We start from the raw sequence: 22,758 nt of genomic DNA, 5'->3' as shown, positions 1-22,758 counted from the left end.
TGCAGTAGACGATCTGTCTTGACTTTTGCTTTTGAAAATATATCCAGCAGCAGAGGAGTGAGAGCATGAACATGTGGGCATGTTCTGGAGAGTCTGGGCTGTTCTGGGGAAGCTGGGGAAGTGAAATCCATCACCTCAACATGGCTGCCTGATATTAAGGCAGGGTGGCCTTAGTCCTGAAGGCCACAGCTGTGACGGTATTAGGAGACAGCTCCCCATAGAGGGAGAACTTGGCCTGAGAACCAAACACATCAGTGTTAATATCCCTCCTGGCAGGGTGGCCTGGGGCAAGGGACCCAGCCCCTTCCACCTCTGGCATGCTCATCTGGATGGTTGGCATAGGAACACATTACAGGTAATGAATAATGTGCTTTCCATATAGCAAGTGCTCAATACATGGTATGAGGGGCTTTAAAGGGCCAAGTTCTGTATTCCCACTCTAAGGTAGAGAAACTGAGTTAAGGTCCTCACTTAAAGCCACATAACCACCAGTGATTTCTGTCCTACAGTCATACTCTGCCCTCCTGTAGGGCCTACTAAACATATTCCTGTCATACTCCAAAGCTTGAGGAGCATTTTTCATCTGTCTTGAAGTACTTTGGGATGCTGTCTAATTTTGCTTCTCATTCTGTATGTTCAGACATTTCTGGACCTCTTTGAGTCCTTCCCAGACACCTCGCGTCCAACACGTAAAACAGTGGAACACCACCTTCACCACCATCACTACTGATACTCTTGGTTTTCCAATTTGTGCTCAGATCTCTAGAAGGATTCAAAAGTTGACTGTTTTTTTGAGTTTTTGTTTCCAACATCTAGCCAAACGTCAGGTCTCACAGATTCTGGTTTCGCCACATTTTTCCTGTCTTGTTTCTTTCTGCCCGTGGTTCCCAGCACCACTAATATTCTTCCCCTGGACTGTGGTCACAGCTTGTTGCGTAGCTTCACCACCTTTTTTAATTTGCTGGGCTTTCAGGAGCTGGGAATGCTGTGCTGAAAATCCCTCTGATGCCATCCCATTCCAACATGGACTTCCCCACCTGGCATTCAAGCTTTCCTATAAGACCACCTCAGTCAACCTCAGTCTTCTAAGCTAACTTCCCATTATTCTTTCCCACACAGCTCATGCTGGACAGAGCCAGGGTCCTCCATTTCCCAATATCATGAAGCCTTCACTCTTCCTTGTCCATACTGTTCCTTCCATCTGTCTAGAGGGGTCTTCCCCTTCACCAGGACACATTAAAATCCATTAAGGCTCAGCTCCAATGCCATCTCTTCTGTGAAAACTCCTTTCACTGACAAATATATTCTTCCCAGTCTCAGAATTCTCAAGGCACTGTGCACCCTACTGTCTTCCTTTGTATTAAAGTGACTTATGTCCTACTGTACTTTTTCCTTTATAGAAGCAGGTTCAGTGAAGGCAGGGACTATTGCAGCATCTTTACTTCCTTCTCAGGTCAGCACCTTACCCATGGGCAAATCCATGAATATCAGTTGAATAAATGAATACAGACTTGGGTCCTTCCTTGCTTGTTTCTCTTCTGTCACCAGCACGTTCCAACTCTGAAAGTGACCCTTTAGAGTACAACCAAAGCCCATCTTAAGGGTTTCTGCTGGGTATTCCCTTAAAAATGTTTGTTTTACCAACATTATTAAAAAAAAAATAAAAGTGACATCGTTTAAATGAAATTTGAGAAAAGAAAAAACATACCACTTTGTTTCCTTACCAAAATTGCCATTTTCATTTTTGTACATTGCTATCTAGTCCTTTTTTTTTTTTAGATTTTATTTATTTATCCACGAGAGACACACACACACACACACACAGAGGCAGAGACACAGGCAGAGGGAGAAGCAGGCTACCCACAGGAAGCCTGATGTGGGGCCCGATCCTTGAACCAGGATCACATCCAAATCAAAGGCAGACGCTCAACCGCTGAGCCACTCAGGGGTCCCTGCTATCTAGTCTTGTAAAGTCACAGCCTGGATGAATAACCAAACATTTATATGACCACTGCTGGGCTGGGCCTGCCTCCTCAAGGAGGAAACTCTCCGGAGCAAAGCACCTGAAGGGGATGAGAACATGTCACCTGAAAGTATACTACATTGACCTATTTTGAATGGAAGGCACTTGAGAAACCTCAGATCCAGGAAGGGCTCTCTGCCCTCCCTATCCCTGCCTAAAAGCAGAGCATGAACTTCCTGTGGGAAATTTCCACCTAGTATCAGGAAGAAGAGAACACTTTTATAATCAGTGTTGGGGAGCTGATGCCAGGATGAGTCTAAACTAACAAACTTTACCCAAATAATCCTTATCTTCAGTTAGTTTCCCCATATATTTCTAAGCCACTTTTTTGTATTTTATTTCCTCTAGAAGCCCCAACCCCTTTCCTTTGTCTAGTCACTTCTTCAAAATTTACCAATCTTTGTTAAAATGGTATAGAAGCCCTAAAGTCTAATTGTGTCTTTGGGATTTTTTACTTCTGTCTTATGAGGCTCTCTGTGCCATGTACAAAAAAATAACATTAGATAAAATGTGTTGGCTCTTCTCCTGTTAACCTGGCTTTTGTCAGTTGAATATGCAGGCTTCAGTTGCAGAACTTAGGGTAGAGGGAAATTTTTTTTTTTTTCCTTCCCTATAGGCTCACAAACCCTTTGCATGACTTGTATTCTATCTTCCTTCTTATTTGGAATCTGAGCCAACAACAACAACAACAAAATCCTTTGCCACAATAATTCGAATATTCTAGGCTAAAGGGCTTTTTGTTTCAGCTGTATATTATCTGGTCTCTTTCCTAGCTTTAAACACTCAAGATATTTAAATCCTCCTGAAGAATGCAAGGCAAATTAAGTCGTCTTCCTGTTTTGAACATTAAGAATATTTCTTCCCGAGTAATTTTCATTTACCTAACTTAATTTCTGCTTTCCAAACCAAGTAACATACTCACATCTGGGAATATTTCCACATACCCTCATGTGCTTCATTTAAAAGAAGAATGTGGGGTTTTTGTTGTTTTTAAAGATTTTATTTATTTATTCATGAGAGACATAGAGAGAGAGGCAGAGACATAGGCAGAGGGAGAAGCAGGTTCCCCGAGAGGAGCCCCATCTGGGACTCGATTCCAGGACCTGGGGATCATGCCCTGAGCTAAATGCAGATGCTCAACCACTGAGCCACCCAGGTGTCCCTAAAAGAATGTTAAGGTGCCCAGACCAAGTGCCAATGAGAGAGCCTTAGAAGGATGAGCCTGTAAGGGATTTCTCCTTATTACACAACAACAGCACAAAGGCATTTCAACTTGGAAGTAGTTATCCACACTGGCCCAGGTGTGGGAAGCCTCTCAGCAGGAATGAGGGGAACGATGGGCCTCTACCAGGCAGCAGGGACCACCTTTCAAAGCCAGGCCTTGAAACACTCCCACTCACCACCCCTGAAGGATGTGCTTGCGAGAGGGACCAAATCCTCTTGGTAAAAGGACCTGGCTCCTCACTGAACTTCTGGGCTGACCAAACACAGATACGCATGAAATTTCCAAGGAACTGTGTGGTGAGGATTGTCTTCTGGCTCCACAGACCGCTGAATGCTAAACTTGGCCCAATCGGCCCTCTCAGGACTGACTACAAGGCTCTCATGGCTATTCCTGAACTTCAGGTTCACGCATCATCTTCCGTAATTAAGTAACAGAAAGCACGACATCTTATTTCTTCTGGAAAACATCCTTAGATACTAGGTGTTACAAAATTGAGGCTGGTGGATTTTCTAAAAGTTTTTTTTTTTTTTTCTCTCTTGTGACTAAATATTGCCCCTGCGTTTAAAGCTGTCATTGATTTACAGAACTAAGAAGTAAATGATGCCTCTGTCTGATTAAGGCCCACCCTCAGTTAAAGGTACTGCAAGGACGCGTTTACGATGAGTCATTGAGTCAGAAAGACTACATAGCCCTGGAAGTTTAAGAGAAGAATCAGGTTTGAGTTCACAAGCTCAACTCAATTAGGTAGAGTTTAATTTAATTTAGTTTAATTTCAATGCTTTCATTGGCTCATTTGACAGAGAATGAGAGAGAGAGAGAGAGAGAGCACAACCAAGTGGAGAAGCAGGCTCCCTGCTGAGCCCCCAGGACGCTGGGATCATGACCTGAGCCGAAGTCAGACACTTAACAAACCGAGCTACCCAGGGGCCCCAACTGATTTTATTTTATTTTTATTTTTTATTTTATTTTAAATTGGGCAACAGGATGTCTTCTGGATCCTTAAGTATTTGTACACTTCAATCACATTTTCTTTAATTTCGCCCCCTTCACCTCTTTACGTGGAGGCTGTATCTCATTCATGCCTGGCATTATTAGGTGCTCAATACATGTTTATTCCAATGGCAAAAAAAATGGGATAGCTCAGCCTAAATCTTAACAAGGTTGACTTTTTTTTTTTTTTTTAATTTTTATTCATTTATGATAGTTACAGAGAGAGAGAGAGAGAGGCCAGAGACACAGGCAGAGGGAGAAGCAGGCTCCATGCACCGGGAGCCCGATGTGGGATTCGATCCCGGGTCTCCAGGATCTAGCCCTGGGCCAAAGGCAGGCACCAAACCGCTGCGCCACCCAGGGATCCCAAGGTTGACTTTTATACAAAGCCACGAGTCACATATGAAAGACTGCCACCAGCTGGTCATTTCTGGGGACTGACCCTTTTGTGAAGCTGGTGATTCAGAGGCTCATCCCTTGGTAACCAATCTCATGGAGGTCATGGTTTCAAATATGTCATCCCTTTAATGCTCATTCAGCAGTTACCAATGAGGAAACAGAGGGTCAGAGAGCAGGTTGCTCGAGGTATAATAAGACATAAGTCCTGGGGGAAGTGCTGCCGAAGCCCGTGCACCTTCCTGAAAACCACCCACACCCCCTTCTCACTCATCTACTCCAAGTGGGAACATTCGGGAATAATGTTATGTTCTGGGGGTCAATAAAGCAAAATTACCTACTTATTTACATCATAGCACTAAATTGATATGGCTTAAGATATCTTTCTGAAAAAGAACAAAGAAGTTCCCTAAACAGAAGAATAAAGTGCTCATTCTTTCCTTTATTTGGAATTTTAAGACAAGTGTTAGATCCAGCAAGTATTTAGGTTACGATGCGGAACAAATTTACATGAAAGGGAAATTTACAAGTGTTTTTTGGAGAGGAAATAAAAATAGGGGTTGATTCAGTTATAGGAGGCAAACAATAGCTTAGTCTACTTAAAAGTCATGCTTTAGGGGCACCTGGGTGGCTCAGCAGTTGAGGATCTGCCTTTGGCTCCTGTCCTGATCCTGGGGTCCCTCCCCCGCAGGGAGCCTGCTTCTCCCTCTGCCTGTGTCTCTGCCTCTCTCTGTATCTCTCATGAATAAATAAATAAAACCTTTAAAAAAATTCATGATTTAAATGTTTTTAATGTCATTAACATGCTTATAATAAATACATATGTGAAAAAAGGTTACAAAATGATAGACATAGTATTATGATTTGTGTCCTTCAAATATGTATGAATACAAAAACACTATGTATGTAAAGTATGTATGAGTAGAAAAAAGCTTGACAATATAGTTTAAAAATTTTAACTTATTATCTGCTAATGAAAAGATTATAGGTATGCTCTTCTGATTTTTAAATATTTTTTTATGATGTTATATGTTACTTTATGACCAGGAAAAGTGAACATTTTTTTATCCATAACTACATTAGGTCTTTAGTTGGAAGTGCATATTATTCAAGTGAAAAATTCTTTTGAGACAACATGTTTGCAAATACACATTAAAAAAGTAGAAAATGGCTATTTACTATTTGTTAAGTAGAGATAAGTTATTAAATCTATAGTCTCATAAAAACTGTAATTAAATATTTTATTTTATTTATTTCTTATTTTTATTTATTTATTTAATTTTTTAATATTTCTTATTTTTTAAAAGATTTTATTTATTTATTCGAGAGAGAGAGAGAGAGAGAGAGAGAGAGGCAGAGACACAGGCAGAGGGAGAAGCAGGCTCCATGTGAGGAGCCCGACGTGGGACTCGATCCCGGGTCTCCAGGATCCCACCCTGGGCCTAAGGCAGTGCTAAACCGCTGAGCCCCCCAGGGATCCCCTAATTAAATATTTTAGATGAAATATTTGAGATGTATTATAAACTCAGTTGTCCTGCGCTATCTCTGTATATAGCCTTCTTTTGATTATACTGTTTGTGTTAATATAAACAATTCTCTTTATATTTTAGAATAATGATTGATGAAGATGAGGAAGCATTTACTGAAAAAATAATTTCAGCCATTTTAATCTTCATATGAGCATTCTAAACCTTGCATTTCCTCTAGTGAATGTGAACCTTTAGAAAAATTTCCAAGCTTCAGTCTATTTGGATGTATGAGTCATTGAACATTTGTAGATGAAATTACCTTAGGCCCTGCATATTCTTTATGAGGTGTCACATAATGTATTAAGGATTAAAAGGACTTAAGTGCTCTAGACTTCAAGTGATCTTGTTCCTTTTGATTCATGACAATTGGTATGATAAATTCTGTGTTTGTATCACAAACTTTTATATTATAGGATATAGCCATTTTAATGTAAGGTTTTTTTTGTATATGTGATAAAAATAATTTTTGCCCAACCTTTTTTTTCCCAAGATTTTATCCATTTATTTGACAGAGAGCGAGAGAGCGAAAGCACAAGCAGAGGGACAGCAGAGCGAGAGGGAGAAGCAGTCAGAAAGGATGCTGGCCGAGGAATCCACCCATGTGGCGGGATGGTGACGCATGGAGATTTACTCCTCTGAACTTGACATGTCGCCCCGTTGTTCACACGATGCTGGGGGGAGAGGAGGCTCCTGAGCTGTTTCCTAAGGTTCTGTGAACTCGCCTAGTCCTCTCTTCCCCTTGGACCAGTGGCCTCTGTGCCCCCTGGGAGCCCATGAGGAAGGCAGATTCTTGGGCCCACCTCTTGGTGCTGACCCAGGCTAGGCACCGTGTGTGGGTTTTCAGGTGATCTGTAGGCACACTACAGTTTGGGAGCACAGTGAGGGACTCTAAGGTGCACACCGGGCCCAACCGAGAGAAAGGTACTGAAGACAGAGCCAGCCAGTCCTGTTGACAGCTCAAGTTTCCAAGGGCTCTAGAGAATCCTGACACCCAAACCACCAAACTGTGGGCGTGGAGGCCAGTCTGCTGCCCCGAGAGCAATCTCCTGATGGCCAGTCAGGAGCTTCCATAAGAAAAGGAATGAAGCTCTTTATCTCCTCCTGGCTCTCTCTTCCAGACCCCAAGATACGCTCTGGAATTTTGCTTAGTACTTTTCCCTGCACCTTTTTTCTTATTGTGGCAAAATACATACAATAAAATTTACCATTTTAATCATTTTAAGTGTACATTTCAGTGGCATAAATTACATCTACACTGCATGCAACTATCACCATGACCCAACTCCAGAATCCTTATAAATCTTTTTTTTTTTTTTTTAGGGACAGCATGCACATGCATGCATGGGAGCAAGGAGGGGAGGGGTAGAGGGAGAGAGAGAGAGAGAGAGAGAGAGAGAGAGAGAGACTCCCAAGTAGGCTCCATGGCCAGCGTAGCCCCACATGGGCCTCAGTCTCACAACCCTGAGATCATGACCAGAGCCGAAATCCAAGAGTTGGATGCTTAATCAACTGAGCCACCCAGTCGCCCCTAATTTTGTCTTTGATAGATGAACTCTAGCTCTTGCTGGTTTCCTTGCACACAGGTAACTGGTGCACACATATAACTAATACGCTTCAGATGTCATCGCTGACAGCTGATGCCAAGGACCCCAAGGAGGCCAGTCTACTGGGGAGGGGAATGGTCTGTGAACTGTGCTGAGTTAGGAAGGAGGAAGGGGCCTGCCACTTGCTGGGTGACTTTTAGATGCCAGGCACTCACCAAACACGTGAGAGGCGTGATGTAATTGTTCACTTGATTTCGTATTTCAGTATTTAATATTCACATGGAGCATGAAGAACTAATTCTTTCACATCCACTGCTTACCCCTGGAGCCCCTGGGTCTTTGTATAAGGACAGAAGGAATTTCCCCAAAGTCAGAAATTCCCCTTGGGATTCTTAAGCTAGTGATTCACCTCCGTGGTGTTGGGGTGCCTGCAACAGACACTTGCTGCCCATCAGCTGGGCACACGGTGGTCCCGGCTGCAGAAAACCCATTCTGCCCACTGTCACGCTCACCCTTTCACTCCACTCGGTGAGGAACCAGCTCTTGGCACAGGGTCCCATGTCGCAGTTCTCAATGTCATTCGGCCGGAGCTTCATGTTGCATTCCTCATCATCAACCACGTCCCCAATGTTGCTCACACACTTCACGTCTCGGGTCCTCTGTCCCACTCCACAGGGCACTGAGCACTAAAACAGGAGGAACACGTCAGCGGGATGGGCAGCGTTACCTCCGGGGGGAGGGGGCTCTTGAGCTCTGGTGCCCTCATCCTTGCCACCTGCCACCTGAGTGGACGGCTGTGGTGAGACCCCCACAATGCCATGCTACGTGGGGAGGATCCCAGCCCTGAACACTTCACCACCTTTTCTCTAAGACCTTGGATGTCCTGCCTGTTGCTCTGGGCCTCAGCTCTGTCATCTGCAAAACAGGGGTGCAAGCTTGGAAGGAGTGGGCTTCTCATGACACACGGGACAGAGAAGACCTGTGTGCACAAGGCTCCCAGGGGCTCATCCTTAAATTCGGCTGTGGGTGACTGATACACACCAGCCTTAACTCCATCGTGCTATTGGTAGATCCTATGGTTTGCAAAACAGTCCCCCCCAGAGCCTCCTGGGATGGGGTCCCTCTAGGAGACCTCAGAGCTGTCCTGAATGAGGTCTTGGTGGTGGGCTTGGGCAGGGGGACAGCAGTGAGTCTTGGGAGGGGGAGCCCCGCGTACCGAGGTCCAGTCCGTCCGGATCTGCCACTCACTGCAGATCTTGAGCTGGCAGGTGCTGGTGGTCTCGGGCTTCTCCAGGTGCTGGCAGCGGTAGGGCTGCACGGTCAGGCTGCGGTTGGCGTACACCTGGCGGCACAGAACTTGGCGATGCTGCATGCCCAGGCCGCAGGTTTTGCTGCACTCAGACCACTCTCCGATGTCCCAGCTAGCTCAGGAACGAGAGAGCGCGACAGGGACATGTCACCTTCAGTCAGCAGGAAGACAGCCTGACCCCCACCGGCTGCACAGGACCATCAGGGTCCTTCTGGGCGGTCCTCACCCTGGAGCACTGCTTAACGGTGTGCTCAGGGCCATCGGACTCCGTGAAGGAGTGTCACTTGGTTGACATGCTAGCTACCGGTGATGAGGGCCCAGTTTTATTTTATTTTTTATTTTTTGAGGTCCCAGTTTTAGAAAATGAAAGAAAACCGAGAAGGTGCAGGTGATTTTTATCTAGTAAAAGACCCCCCCCCAAACTCCGAATATTAGTTTTCCACCCTGTAGAACATTAACTCACGTTGGGACTTAGGAGCCTTGACCCAGCATTCTTTATTTTTCACGAGCTACTTACTCAGTTTCACGGTCCTCCCCTGACGTCCTGCTTTGTCACTTAGTTAAATAAGGCATCAGCACACACAATACGTAGGAGAATGTTTCTCTTAACTTTGAAACTTATGTCGGGACCCTCTTGGGGGCCCCTTCCCTCTGTTTTCCTGGACGTGTCCTCTTTATCATTCAATAACCAGCCCAAGACCTCCCCCCAGACACTTCTGACTTCTCCTGGCCCATGTATTTGTGACCCTCATTCTCTCTGTTCACAGCTCACCCACAACACTGGCCACGCTGGATTGTGATTCTCCGCTTCCCTCACCAGGCTAACACATAATTGCTCCCAATCACCAAAGGTGTGTGCTCACTGCTAAAGGCTACAGGCTTCCCCATGCATCCCCAGAGACTGGTGCGCTTGCTCAACAGACTGCAGTTCATGCCCAGACTGAGTCTTATGTTCTAAATCAGATGCAGACAGATTTTATATCTGCTACTAAGGTCCTATGTAGGGCCACCTGGGGGCTCAGCGGTTGAGCATCTGCCTTTGGCTCAGGTCATGACCCCGGGGTCCTAGGATTGAGTCCTGAATCGGGCTCCCCGCAGGGAGCCTGCTTCTCCCTCTGCCTGTGTCTCTGTCTCTCTCTCTGTTTCTCATGAATAAATAAATAAAATCTTTAATAAACAAAGGTCCTATGCACAAGCAGCCAGAAGTGACCCGATAACAGGCGGCCTCCCCAGGGAGGCTATCTTACAAGGCCGGGCAGGGGAAGATGTTACAGGGCTCCTCCTCGGGGGTGGGCTTCATGCTGGAGTCACAGTAGCTCTCAGGAACCTCCTCGTGGGTGTTTCTGTGCACACAGCGGAAAATAGGGAACTGCGATCCTGCAAGGACAAGGAGAACTTCTGAAGGACGGCCCCACACACTTGAATGTTGGGCTCTGGGTGCAGATGTACAGAGATCCAGGTGCTGATGAAGGGAGGCCCCAGGATTAGAACCAGGCGAGCGTGCACACACACATTTATACGCACCTCCCCCACAAGGGCTAGGCCAGGTACTGTGAGTGCAAAGAGGAGTGGGAATGGTTACTGCCCTCGAAGAGCTTATAATCTCTGTGGACACTTTGCATTGGCTGCACCTGGGGTCGTAGCCAGCACACAAGGAGACGCTCCTCAGGTTTTCTTGAATTCCATGGGCTCCTGCCATTTGTCACATGGTTGGAAAGGGCTGAAGGCAGATAAAAACAATTTTCCTAATAGTTCCAGATATCACTAGGCAGGAGAGTGACTATAAAATGAGCACAGGGCAGCCCGGGGGCGCTCAGCAGTTTAGCACCGCCTTCAGCCCAGAGCCTGATCCTGGGCACCCAGGATCGAGTCCAACGTCGGGCTCCCTGCGTGGAGCCTGCTTCTCCTTCTGCCTCTCCCTCTCTCTCTCTCTCTCTGTGTCTCTCATGAATAAATAAATAAAATTTTTAGCAAAAAAAATAAAATGAGCGCAAATGATAACTGTTTGGAGGTTTTCCGGAGACATCACAGAGAAAGGCTCCCAGAGGGTCCATCCAGCTGGATCCTAGAGAAAGGCTGGGTTTGGGCAGCTGTGTGCATGTGTGTCTCGGAGGGAGGGGGCTGTCCAGGCAGCTGGACTGGAGCAAAAGTGCCCCCACCCCGGCCTGCATGTGCCTGGTGAGTGTAAGAGGCAGGCTGAAGCAGAGAAGTGACGAGACTGAAGGCGGGCTGGAAGAGCAGCTGGCTTCGCCCTACCCTGTAAAGCATTTTACACATCCCCCTAACAGAACACTGATCCGATGGCACCTTTCATTATTTGAGTAGATCTGCTTCCCAGAGGACAGTGAGCTTCTCAGGGACAGAACTAATTCTTGTTCATCACTGCGATCCCAGTACCTAGCAGAGTGACAGCTGCTCAATAGAAATGCCGAACGGATATTCATCAGGGGCCTAATATTTGTTTTTATTACTTTGCTAAAAAAAAAAAAAATCATACTCACTGCCTCAGGGTTTCTGTTGTCGTTTTGTTTGAAATACACGGTTTAAAATGGATAAATTTCAAAAAAATAAAATAAAATGGATAAATTTCACTGGTTTAAGGTGGGTAAATCTATTTTGGAGAAAAAGTCAGAATCGGTTAAGTGGAATCTTTATTTTTTTTTTAAAAATTGATTAACTTTTTAAATTGGATTTCAATCTGCCAACGTATAGCGTAACACCCAGTGCTCATCCCATCAAGTGCCCCCCCTCAGTGGAATCTTTAGCTTTCAAAAAACAAAATGCCCCAAATTCGGCCTTCCTGTCTCTCTGCTGCCCCTTGGTGGCAGCACGGAAGTATTACCAACGGCTGTGTATGGGGTGAGAAAGGTAACCCCGGAACAGGCCTTGCAACTGTCTGAAAAAGATGTTTCTACACAAATAACACTCTGTCCCCCCGCCAGCCTCCTGTCTAGGCCACTACACGATTGCTGTGGGGCAAAACACCATCACTTATCCTACAGTTTTCTCTTAGCTCTGTTGCTAATGGGCCAGGCATTTGGAGTTTCCGAATTTCCAACTTAATACAATTTAATTTGTAACCGGAGGGATAACTTTGAACATAAATTGTCTTAATATTTCCTCAGCCATGAAAAGCGTGTCAATGCTGTCAATGCTCGCTTAAGCGGATCTCGTGTGACTCCTGAGCCAGAGGGTAGCTCTTGTAGGAAGCTTGACAGTTGGTCCGACAAGTTCGGAATCTGAAACGATCATTTGTCTCAAAACTACTCTGGCCACAAAAATTTATAATGTAGCTATAACTGGAGACCACTGTTTAAAATAATGTTTCAATTAAGTATAATCATTAGTGGAGTAAAAAGTGGTCCAGACTGTAAAATTAATAGGAAGCAAAAACTTCTGTGGAATTAAATTTTGTCCAGTGACATATCTGCTTCCACTTAAGAAGAGATTTTTAATTAAATTCCACAAACATTAAGCACATTGTGCTCGCTCACAAAGACGAGTAAGATTCCGTTCACGCCTTGCAGGGTACCCAGTTGGGACCCAGCTATTAAGGGATTAAGTAAAAATCTTATTATTTGTCCTTTCAGACCCTGTGGGTTTAGCTTTTCTGCTGGCAAGTTTGTGGACTGGAAAGCAAAAGTTACTACCCCAACCACATGGCACTCAAATGAGGGAGCAATTGAATGTCCTTAGCTAAAAGGATACAGGTTACCATAGGAATGCTCTGTGCCTTGGAGAGATGGGTCCTGCTTAGGGCTGTTTGCACATGGCCACTTCCTTTCCCCACCCTCTTACTGCCGTTACGGCACACTTGTCCATGGTCCAGGTCCAGTGTTCAGCCAAGGACATAAATTCAGAGGCTCTCTCTCTGATGGTGAGAAAACACCCGAAATATAATTCTTGACTCCAGTGACCACAATGGTCTCTTTCTTTGAATCAGTTTTGATTTCTGCAGAGAGGGAGACTGTCACTCGAAATGGCACCTGGCCATCTCTTCATTGTACAGCATGCCATTCAATTATGCCTCTAATTGCTGGCAAGCAAGAATGAGGCCATGAGGTGAGGTGCTGGCTGGGCTTCAGGCAGCAGGAAAAAATCTGGGATCATTTTGGTTGGGTTTTATGTTGCATGGGTTGATCAGAACAGAGGAATGTTGTACCGGAGGAGGGAACTGTACCACAGGTAATCTGCAGATATTAAATGAGGCAAGTCAGTGAATTCAGAGGACAGCGTAGAGGCTGGTGAGGCGTTGTGGAGAGAGGGACAGAATATGGGACAAGAAGAAGATGAAGTCATCCTCATCTTGGAACTCCAGGAATCAACTGAGCCAAACCAAAAGTTTGACTCGATAGAGGTCTGGGCAATGGCCAGATGGAGTATGAGCCGCTCTGGGCTGCCAGTGGCAGGACCCCTTTCTGGTGATACTGTGAGCGGGCTGTTGAAGGGCATGGAAGCATGTGGTCTGGTGAGCCCCATCAGGAAGGACTGGGACAAATGTAGGGACAAATGGTGAGGTCACAGAGGGCATGGGTTTGGGTTGTGCATAAAGGAGCAAGATGGCACCTAGTAGGCTCAGAAGGTCTTGGCCCTGGCATGTTTGTCACTACTGCTGAGCTAAACCTGGTGCACCCACGTTGTCTCATCTGCCCTGCAGTTTCAGCCATCACTGCTGGGAGCAAACCTCACAGAGAGCAAAGGAGGGGCATCCATGGGCTGCTGCCATTTGTCAAGTGGAAGAGCAAAAGGGCCAGGAGTATGAGAGAAGGGAGGGCCAGGGGGAATATATAGCTCTGCCTTTGTTTTATTTCCAAGGCACCTCTTGGACTGGAGAAACTGTGCTGTTTTTTGGGGTAAAGAAGAGGATGCACATATCCCAGCCATCTGGGTGGCAGATGCCGTGTGTGTGTGTGTGTGTGTGTGTGTGTGTGGTGTCCACAATGCAAAGGAGAAAGACTATATTAAGAACATTACACAAAATAATATGGAAATCTAGAGAAAAGATTCTTCAGTTTCGAATACATCCAGCCACATCCTTTAAGCTATGGATAAAACACAGTAAGGCAATAACAGCCTTGCATATCCAGGATGCAGTGATGTGAAAACTACTCTTAAACCTTTTCCAATAGCTCTACGTGCCCCACTTGACAATACATTCATTAATTCAAGAAACACCTGAGGAGAGTCTCCTTCTGTGCTGGCTACAACCCCAGGCGCAGGCGGTGCAAAGGGTCCACGCATGGAGACAGCTAAGCCAAGCACAGCTGGGACAAAACTGTGCCCGAATCGCTGTGAGGTCCTATGGAATAAGTGCCCACCTGTGCCTTGCAGAATCAGGAAGGGCTTCACAGAGGAGGTGTATCTGAGCTAGACCGCGTGGTGTAAGCAGTTTGCTGGTCCCACACCAGAGGGTATAGTAAGGGAGGCAGATGTTTGAGGTCAGTGTGGATCACACAGACTAGAGAAAGATAACCAGAATCTTTGGAAATAGGGTCCCTGCGTCATGCCTCATACAGAACAGATAGAGACCCGCTGAATGACCACCGGGGTATGTGGCATCTATTCGGTGAATACAGGACCGTGTGAGCAGCATGAAGGGTGAGCGGGCAACGGCATACGCTTTGCTCTTTATCTTATTCAGTCCACAAGACAATGCCTGATGGTTTCTGATCACGGCGACATCCCATCCTACTGGAAAGGCCGGGCCAGGCGATCTTTACAGACATGAAAGGGAAGAGAATCTTCTACACATGTCATCCTTGATATAAAACTACATGATGGCAATTTTTCTTCTTTCTATGACTTTCCCTTGTGTGTACCTAGCACAATGTATGTGCTTCCTCTGGTGGGTGTCGCACCACTAACTACGTGGCGGAAAATTCAGTAATAACGCACTTGGATCCTGGGTTCCTATGTCAACTGCGTTTCACACTGCTTACCTCCATATTCCCAGGGATGGATCCTTACTAAAATGGTTTTGGCCTTAATGTGTAATTACCTTAAGCCTGTGGTAAGACACATCCTACAGCCATTTAATTTTCCCTCCTAAAGCTTAAAAAAGAGATGAGTCCAATGAATCTCCATTCCACATTCGTGGCACACGTATTCAGTAAAAGCACAATAATATCTGCACAGGATCAGCTCCATAAGTCAGCGCACCAGTTCTCAGCCATCATGGAACTGGCAGGGCTTCCGGGCAGGAGATGCTCCAGCCCTCATGAAAAACCCAACACCTAAATTCTGTTCTCAAAAGCCACTAAGCCAGTGCTCTTGGGAAAAAGATAAAGGCTTTAGAGGCGGTTGTGAAAACTTCCCAGGTGTAAATTATTTAAAAGTGCCTGAATTTTGTGCCATTGGGTACAAGTTTCATAAAAAAAAAAAAGAAGAAAAAGAAGAAAGAAAGAAAGAAAAAGAAAGAAAGAAAGAAAGAAAGAAGAAAGAAAGAAAGAAAAAAAGAGAAAGAAAGAAAGAAAGAAAGAAAGAAAGAAAGAAAGAAAGAAAGAAAGAAAGAGAAAAAGAAAATCCCCAAACCAATAGTCTTGGTATCACACACAGTTTCCCGGCAGCAGGAACTTCTTGGGATACAGCCTTCCCATTTCTGTGGTCCCCTCACCTCCAAGGACAGCGGTTATAGGGTTGCAAATAGGACTTCCTTACAAACAGGAGGCTGTTACCACACGCATCTTGCATCGGAGTTTCTAGGTGGTCACAGGCATATCCTTGAGCTGCGGATCTAGCTCACCTTCTCAGCATCAATTTCGAACCCAGGTGCCAGATGTTCGTTAAGGGGCTTCTGGAACACCTCATCCCACGCCCACCTTAACTTTGGAGTTTTCAAGGAAATAGGGCCCTGCATCCACTTCACAGTTTAGGATGATATTGATATTGACCCCTTTGCACGCAGCCATGCTTTGCTTTGAGCCTATCAACACCTGGCTTTCTTTAAATTTCACCTGAACTCCATTCATCTTCTCCCAAATCCTGCAACTCTTTTTCTTTTGTTTGGAGAGACACCATTTCCTCCCTCTGGTGTGTGGTCTCCCTCCCTGCAAGGAGTCCATAGAGCTGGCCTGGCTGGGCTTCAGGCTTATCCCTGGGGTCTTAGCTGATGGGTTAGGAAAATGGGACGATATGGGGTGAAGATTTTACAGGGAGCATGGTGGGCAGCTGTGAGCGTTGGTGACTGTAAAAGCCAGCTCACACCTCAAGCCCAGTGAGTGTGCTTTTCTTTTCTGGAATCGTAGATTTGAGAATGAGCTTTACCTGGTATTTGTGTAAGTACACATCAGCTTCTAGATCGTAAACTTGGTGAACAAGGTGCAGGAGAGAGTTAACTCAGCAGGCCCTGGGTACTCAAACCCTGCACACTCCAAAGAAAGGCCTTCTTCAGGACTGGCCCTTGAGCAGGGCTAGAGACCACCTTGGAGCCCATGGAATATTCTGCTGATAGGAGTGTTTTTCTATGTTTGGACCACACTGTGTCCGTTTGACAAGACAGTTCATGCCAATAATATGATTTGGCTGTGTGCCTGTTTTTGTGTGCCTGAGATCTTGGGCCAGGCTCTCTCTCTCATTTTGACTTCTGGGTGCTAAAGGCTGAGTAGCTAATGTCAGTCATGTGGGGGCTACATGCCTGTGTAGCTGAGCCACATGAGCCCCTGGTCATCAAACCTTGAGATGCTTATCTGGTTGGCCATGTTGGGTCCTGCTGTCACCCATCATCGCCGGGAGAATTCTGAGCATCGGTGTGCCACAATCTTGGGGTGGGACACTTGGAAGCTGGCCCCTGGTTTCTCTTGAACTTGGCCACATGTGCATTTTGCCCTGAGGATACTCATCTGTATCCTTTCACTGTAATAAGTTGTAACCACAAGCGCAGCAGCTCTTCTGAGTCTTGCACGTCCTCTTTATGGACCATCAAGCTTGAGAGTGGTCTTGGGGGGGGACCATATCAGACCAATGACCCATCTCTTAGCCAAGCTCAAGGAGGGGAGGATTTGCCATGTCCCCCGAGCCCAGCCACACATTCCTCACCTGGGGATCTGCAGACCGTCCTCACCCACACTCTAGCTCACCTTTCCCACAGGTTGTCGAGCATTCCGTTGTCCCCAGCTGCTTCCAGTTGTGGTCTCGGCCTCGCCGTGGGGGCTGTGGCACCGCCGGCACCAAATTGTCCGGTCGATGGGAAGAAAACCCATCTGGATGCCTGACTGGGAAGGTCTGCGCGGATTCTGAGGTGAACACTTCAGGTGCCCCACCACGCACATCTTCCTTCTCCTCGGTCTCCTCTTTGTCTTCTCTCTCCTCCTGGCTCCTCCCATCTGTTACCAGTTGGCCGTTGAAGGGCTCCCCTAGGACAAGCAGGTGCACACACATAGATGTAAGACTGTTCTGGACACTGAGGCCTACAGAGGGATCCCTTTGACATTAGAAATTATGTAGCATGAGATCATTTCCAATTCCTAGCACATGTATTTTAAACATGCAGATACTAATTTCCCTAATATTTAAAACATAATTAAAAATGAGTGAGGGAAAGACGAATATCTCAGCAGGAAAGGCAGGCAAGGGCCAGGAAGAGGCAAGTCACATAAAAAGAAATATAAACAGCCGAAAGCCATACAAAAACACTCAACTTCACTCATAATTAAAGAACTACATGTGAAAACAAAAATAACCACCACAACTTTATTAGCTGAGCAATAAAGATGAAAAACTTTGGAGACCTTTAAATCCCTAAACCCCTCATTGAAGGCACAGGAAAACCTGGGGAGGGGGTAGTCTGAAAACAGACACAAATTTTTAGAGGGCAATTTGCCCATATCTACCCAAGTTTTACTTATTTATTTAAAATTCATTTTACTTAAATTCAGTTAATTAACATATAGTGTATTATTAGTTTCAGAGGTAGAGTTCAGTGATTCATCAGCTGCATTCACAGTTGCCCTGTGCTCATTACATCACATGCCCTCCTAAATGCCCATCACCTAGTTACCCCATCTCCCACCTCCCCTCCAGCAACCCTCTACCCACGTTTTATTTTATTTTTTTAAAGAGTTTATTTAATTATTCATGAGAGACACAGAGAGAGGCAGGGGTACAGGCAGAGGGAGAAGCAGGCTCCATGCAGGGAGCCCGATGTGAGGCTCAATCCTGGGACCCCAGCATCATGTCCTGGGCTGAAGGCAGATGCTCAACCATTGAGCCACCCAGATGTCCCTCTACCTAACTTTTAAATGCACACACCTCTTGACCTAGTGGTTCAGTCTTTAGGATATTTATCATACAACTATTCATTCTTTTACATAAAGCTGTATGTACAAGCCTGGTTACTAAAGTGTGTTTTGAAATAGCCAAATAGGGGATCCCTGGGTGGCACAGCAGTTTGGCGCCTGCCTTTGGCCCAGGGTGTGATCCTGGAGACCCGGGATCAAGTCCCACGTCGGGCTCCCTGCATGGAGCCTGCTTCTCCCTCTGCCTGTGTCTCTGCGTCTCTCTCTCTCTCTCTGTGTGTGACTATCATAAATAAAAAATTAAAAAAAAAGTATTGAAATAGCCAAATAGTAAAGTGAAATTAAATGTCCGCTGGGGTGGCGGTTAAAATACATTGTGCCACAACTACAGATGGACGCTATGCTATTTTTGTTTTGAATAATGAAGCAAATATACAGTGTGACATGGAGATACGCTCTGCCCTTTATGCCTGTTCCTCCTCCTCTCCCGGCCCCAGTGGCCAAGCTCTTAGATTTTCTGGGCTTGGACTTTTGCAGAGAAGTAGAAGCTGCTGGAAGTCAACAGCTCCTCCTTCCTACAGGGAAAGCCTGAGTTCTCAATAAGGGTAATGAGGCCCAGATACCAGAGCCTGCAGAGGGGAAGGAGGAGGAAAGAGGAGGGGAAAGTAGAGGGCATTTTTTTAAAGACAGAGAGAGAGACAGACAGAGATGTTTCCAAGGCAAGGAGAGGTTGGAGTCAGAAGGCCAGGGTTCCCTGAGTACTAGGGACCTTCCTGTGCCTGGCAGGGATCTGTACTCAAACTGGGGTGGGGGTGTGTGTGTGTGTGTATAGCCCCCCGGTTGACCGAGATTGAGTTCTCTGCAAGTTTCGAGGAAGTCTAAAGTAAAGGCGAGATCTAAGTTAGACTTCTGGAAACGCCTGGCATGGGATGTTCCCTGTACACTGCAGACAAAAGTTCAAATTGGTTATAAGCTGTTTCTATGTGCACAGGAAAGGGCTGGGTGGAGTCCCTCCAAATCATTATGAGATATTCCCTCTAGGAATGGGGTCAGGGGATGAAGTTGGGGCATATTGCTTTTTTATTTTCTTTATTATTTTTTTAATTTATTTTTTATTTTATTTTATTTTATTTTATTTTATTTATTTTATTTTATTTTCTTTAAATAGACTTTTCTTCTTCTTCTTCTTCTTCTTCTTCTTCTTCTTCTTCTTCTTCTTCTTCTCCTTTCTTCTTCTTCTCCTTCTCCTCCTCCTCCTCCTCCTCCTCCTCCTCCTCCTCCTCCTCCTCCTCCTCCTCCTCCTTCTTCTTCTTCTTCTTCTTCTTCTTCTTCTTCTTCTTCTTCTTCTTCTTCTCCTTCCCCTTCTCCTCCTCCTCCTCCTCCTCCTCCTCCTCCTCCTCCTCCTCCTCCTCCTCCTCTTCCTTCTTTAGAGCTGTTTCAGGTACCCAGCACAATTAAGTGGCAAGTACAGAGTTCCCATACCTCCCCTGGTCCCACATCATGTGCTGCCTCCCCCATCGATGTCCCGCATCACAGTGGTACCGCTGTTACCATCCATGGATCTGCACTGACACATCGTTATCACCCAAAGCCCATAGTCTTCATTAGAATTAATTTTGGTGGTGTACATTCTTTTTTTTAATTAACATCTTATTTATTTATTTGGGGGAGAGAGTGAGCGAGCATGAGCAGGGTGAAGGACAGAGGGAGAAGCAGACTCCCCACTGAGCAGGGAGCTGGCTGTGGGGATCATCCCAGGACCCTGGGATCCTGACCTGAGCCGAAGGCAGATGCTCAACCGACTGAGCCACCCAGGCATCCTTGGTGGTGTATATTCGATGGATCCGGACACATGTATAATGCCATGTATCCATCATTACAGTGTCATTGAGAATAGTTTCAGTACCCTAAAAATCCTGTTTGCCTATTCATCCGTCCCTCCCCCTTAGCCCCTGGCAACCTCTGATGTGTTTAGTTTCTCCCCATAATATATAGTTGGAATCATTTCAGATTATCTTCTTTCACTTAATAATGCACATTTAAGTTTCCTCCATGTCTTTTCATGCATAGGTGGCTCACTTCTTTTTGTGCTGAATAATATTCCACCGGCTGGATGTACCTCAGTTTATCCATCCATTCACCTAACAAGGGCATCTTGGTTGCTTCCAAGTTTGGGCAATTATGGAGCACTTGCATCTTACTTCATGTATTCTATTTTGATTGATTATTGTTTAAGTATATGCAAGTTTGATACAAAACAAGGAGGCAAATTCTAGAGTTACAGTAGAATCTAGTTAAAACTTAGGGCTTTCCCCACCCTTCACCATTTACAATACTTCATGGCTTAAAATACTAAAGATGATTTAAATCAACAGAATCAAGACTAGGCATACTGATATAAGTGAGACTAAAATATTACCAGGCAAAAACATTTTAAAATCTTTTGTACATCTTGCATGCACTGGGCACTATGTTGGGATGGACACCTGATACTCAATCTCTTCCACTGTCTGCCCCCTCCAAAAATACCCTTTTGAATGTAGGGTTTTTCCCATCACTATTCTGTAGACTGGGAATGTGCTCAGAGAAGTTTCTGACTTGACTGAGGTGCACAGCAAATTTCGAGTTCATGGATGGATGGTGAAGCCCGAGTTCATGGAGGATAAAGCCTGGTCCAGAATGCCTCTCCTCGCCAACTTTTTACAGTGGACCTGCCCTGTTCCAGGTAGCCAATTCCATGCTACCCACCAGGCTTGTTATCCATCATCATCACCCTGTAGGGTTTCAAACAGTCTGTCCAATTGTTCCTATTGAATCAGCATCAGATCTCAACAACCCTAATATTCTGCTGTCTGAGCTTGGTTTTTCAGACTGTGTATGGTTTCTTTTTTTTCTTTTCTCTATTTTTTTTTTTTTTTTGCATATGGTTTCTGCAAATGGCTTGAACCCTGTGTATGCTGACTTGCGGTGTGGACAACACAGGCAGCCAATGTGCCCAGCTCCCGCCCTGTTGTCTCCAGGAGCCAAGTGATTCCTCCCTGACCTGTGATAATCGGATAATCCGGTTACCCATTTGGTGGGCCAGAGAAGGAACTTGGATGAGGCCTCACATCTGTGTCCTCACTTCCTAGGACAGGTGTCAGACCAGGTAACCCTGGGCCGTATGACAGGCACAGGAGACTGAGGTCACTGTGGGACCCAGACAAATAAGTCCATCTGTCTGAGCTTCCATTTCTTTTTTCTTTCTTTTTAAAATGAGGCACCTTCCTCTGAGCACTGTTGTGATAATTTGATGAGTTAATCTATGTGAAGGGCTTAGCAGTGTCTGGCACACAGCAAGGACTCAGTGCATGTGAGTGATATTATCATTAATATTTATGCAGAACTTCCTGTTCCAAAGATGGAAAAGACAGTCTCCATTTGGGTGGTGGGTTCCATTGTCATTTGGTAAAGAAATATCTGTAGATATTTCTCTGCCTGCTGTGTCATTCAGCAGAGCCCACAGGAAAGAGGCAGATAATCAGGACAATTAGGTGTGAACTCATTAATCTTTCCTTTTAAGTCAAAGTAGTGTCAACAGAAGCAAAAGGGGACCAAGAAAAAAAAGGCACAAGTTGGACAGAATGATAGCCCTCGGAAGGAGTCTGGATCCTAATACCTGGAAATGAGTATGGTACCTTATATGGTAAAAGGGACTTCGCAGATGTGATGAAGTTAAAGATTAGGGGATAGAGAACTGTCCTGGATTGTCTGGTTGGGCCCAGAGACGTGATGAGGGAAGAAGAGGGTCAGAGCCTGAGATCTGAAGGTGCCACTCAACCAGCATTGACGATGCAGGAAGAGGCCAAGCAGCAAGGAGTGCAGAAGGCCTCTCAAAGAGAAAAGTGCAGGACGATAGAACCTTCTGGGGCCTTCGAGGGGAACACAGCCTGCTGGCACCTTGATTCCAGCCCAGCAAAACCCATTTTGGATTTCTGACCTTCTGAACGGTATGAAATTTATGTTGTTTTAAGTCACTAAGGTTGAAGTAATTTGTTCTACAGCCTTAGGAAGCTAATATAAGGTATCTCAAAATGTTGAACTGGAAAGACAGACTGAGGATGTTCACCTCATTTTTGAATCAAGGGAATGAGACCTTCTTATCAACAAAGGCTCAGACAAATGGTGAAGCATCCTCTGATCTCAGGCTGTGTCCATGGGTTTTCTCTGCGTTGACTGAGAGACACAAGGAAGATGCACAAGAAGAGATACAGAGGGCTTCAAAAGGAAATGATGGGCATGCTTGGCAGTAAAACAAGAGGTTTTACCTGGTCTCCTGTGAGGAGGCACCTGTGGGCTGATGATGTTGGTCCCCATGATGACGTACTCATAGTGGACTCCCGGGTTAGGCTGCTGGTGTATCATCTGACAACACAGAGGTCGATATCACTGCCCTGCGAAACACGCACACCCCCCTCCCGCTGGCCCAGGGTTCCCCGGTGTAAATGGCACTGTCTATAAACAAGTGGG

General features: G+C 45.6%; 1 protein-coding gene across 3 annotated transcripts in view; it reads right to left on the bottom strand.

Moving 5' to 3' along the window:
• THSD4 (thrombospondin type 1 domain containing 4) overlaps positions 1 to 22,758 on the bottom strand; it is a 573,677-nt gene that overhangs the window by 21,848 nt on the left and 529,071 nt on the right. For all 3 annotated transcript variants that reach the window (XM_077881722.1, XM_077881723.1, XM_077881724.1), the window contains 5 exons: positions 22,557 to 22,653; positions 17,092 to 17,367; positions 10,264 to 10,393; positions 8,924 to 9,128; positions 8,220 to 8,393 (listed from right to left, as the gene is read on the bottom strand). In XM_077881722.1, coding sequence (XP_077737848.1) covers positions 8,220 to 8,393; positions 8,924 to 9,128; positions 10,264 to 10,393; positions 17,092 to 17,367; positions 22,557 to 22,653 — 882 coding nt within the window. The remainder of the gene's footprint in view (positions 1 to 8,219; positions 8,394 to 8,923; positions 9,129 to 10,263; positions 10,394 to 17,091; positions 17,368 to 22,556; positions 22,654 to 22,758) is intronic.

Source organism: Canis aureus, chromosome 32 (genome assembly GCF_053574225.1).
Source record: "Canis aureus isolate CA01 chromosome 32, VMU_Caureus_v.1.0, whole genome shotgun sequence".
In the NCBI taxonomy this organism is placed as follows: Eukaryota; Metazoa; Chordata; class Mammalia; order Carnivora; family Canidae; genus Canis; species Canis aureus.
This window is presented reverse-complemented; position numbering and strand designations above follow the sequence as displayed.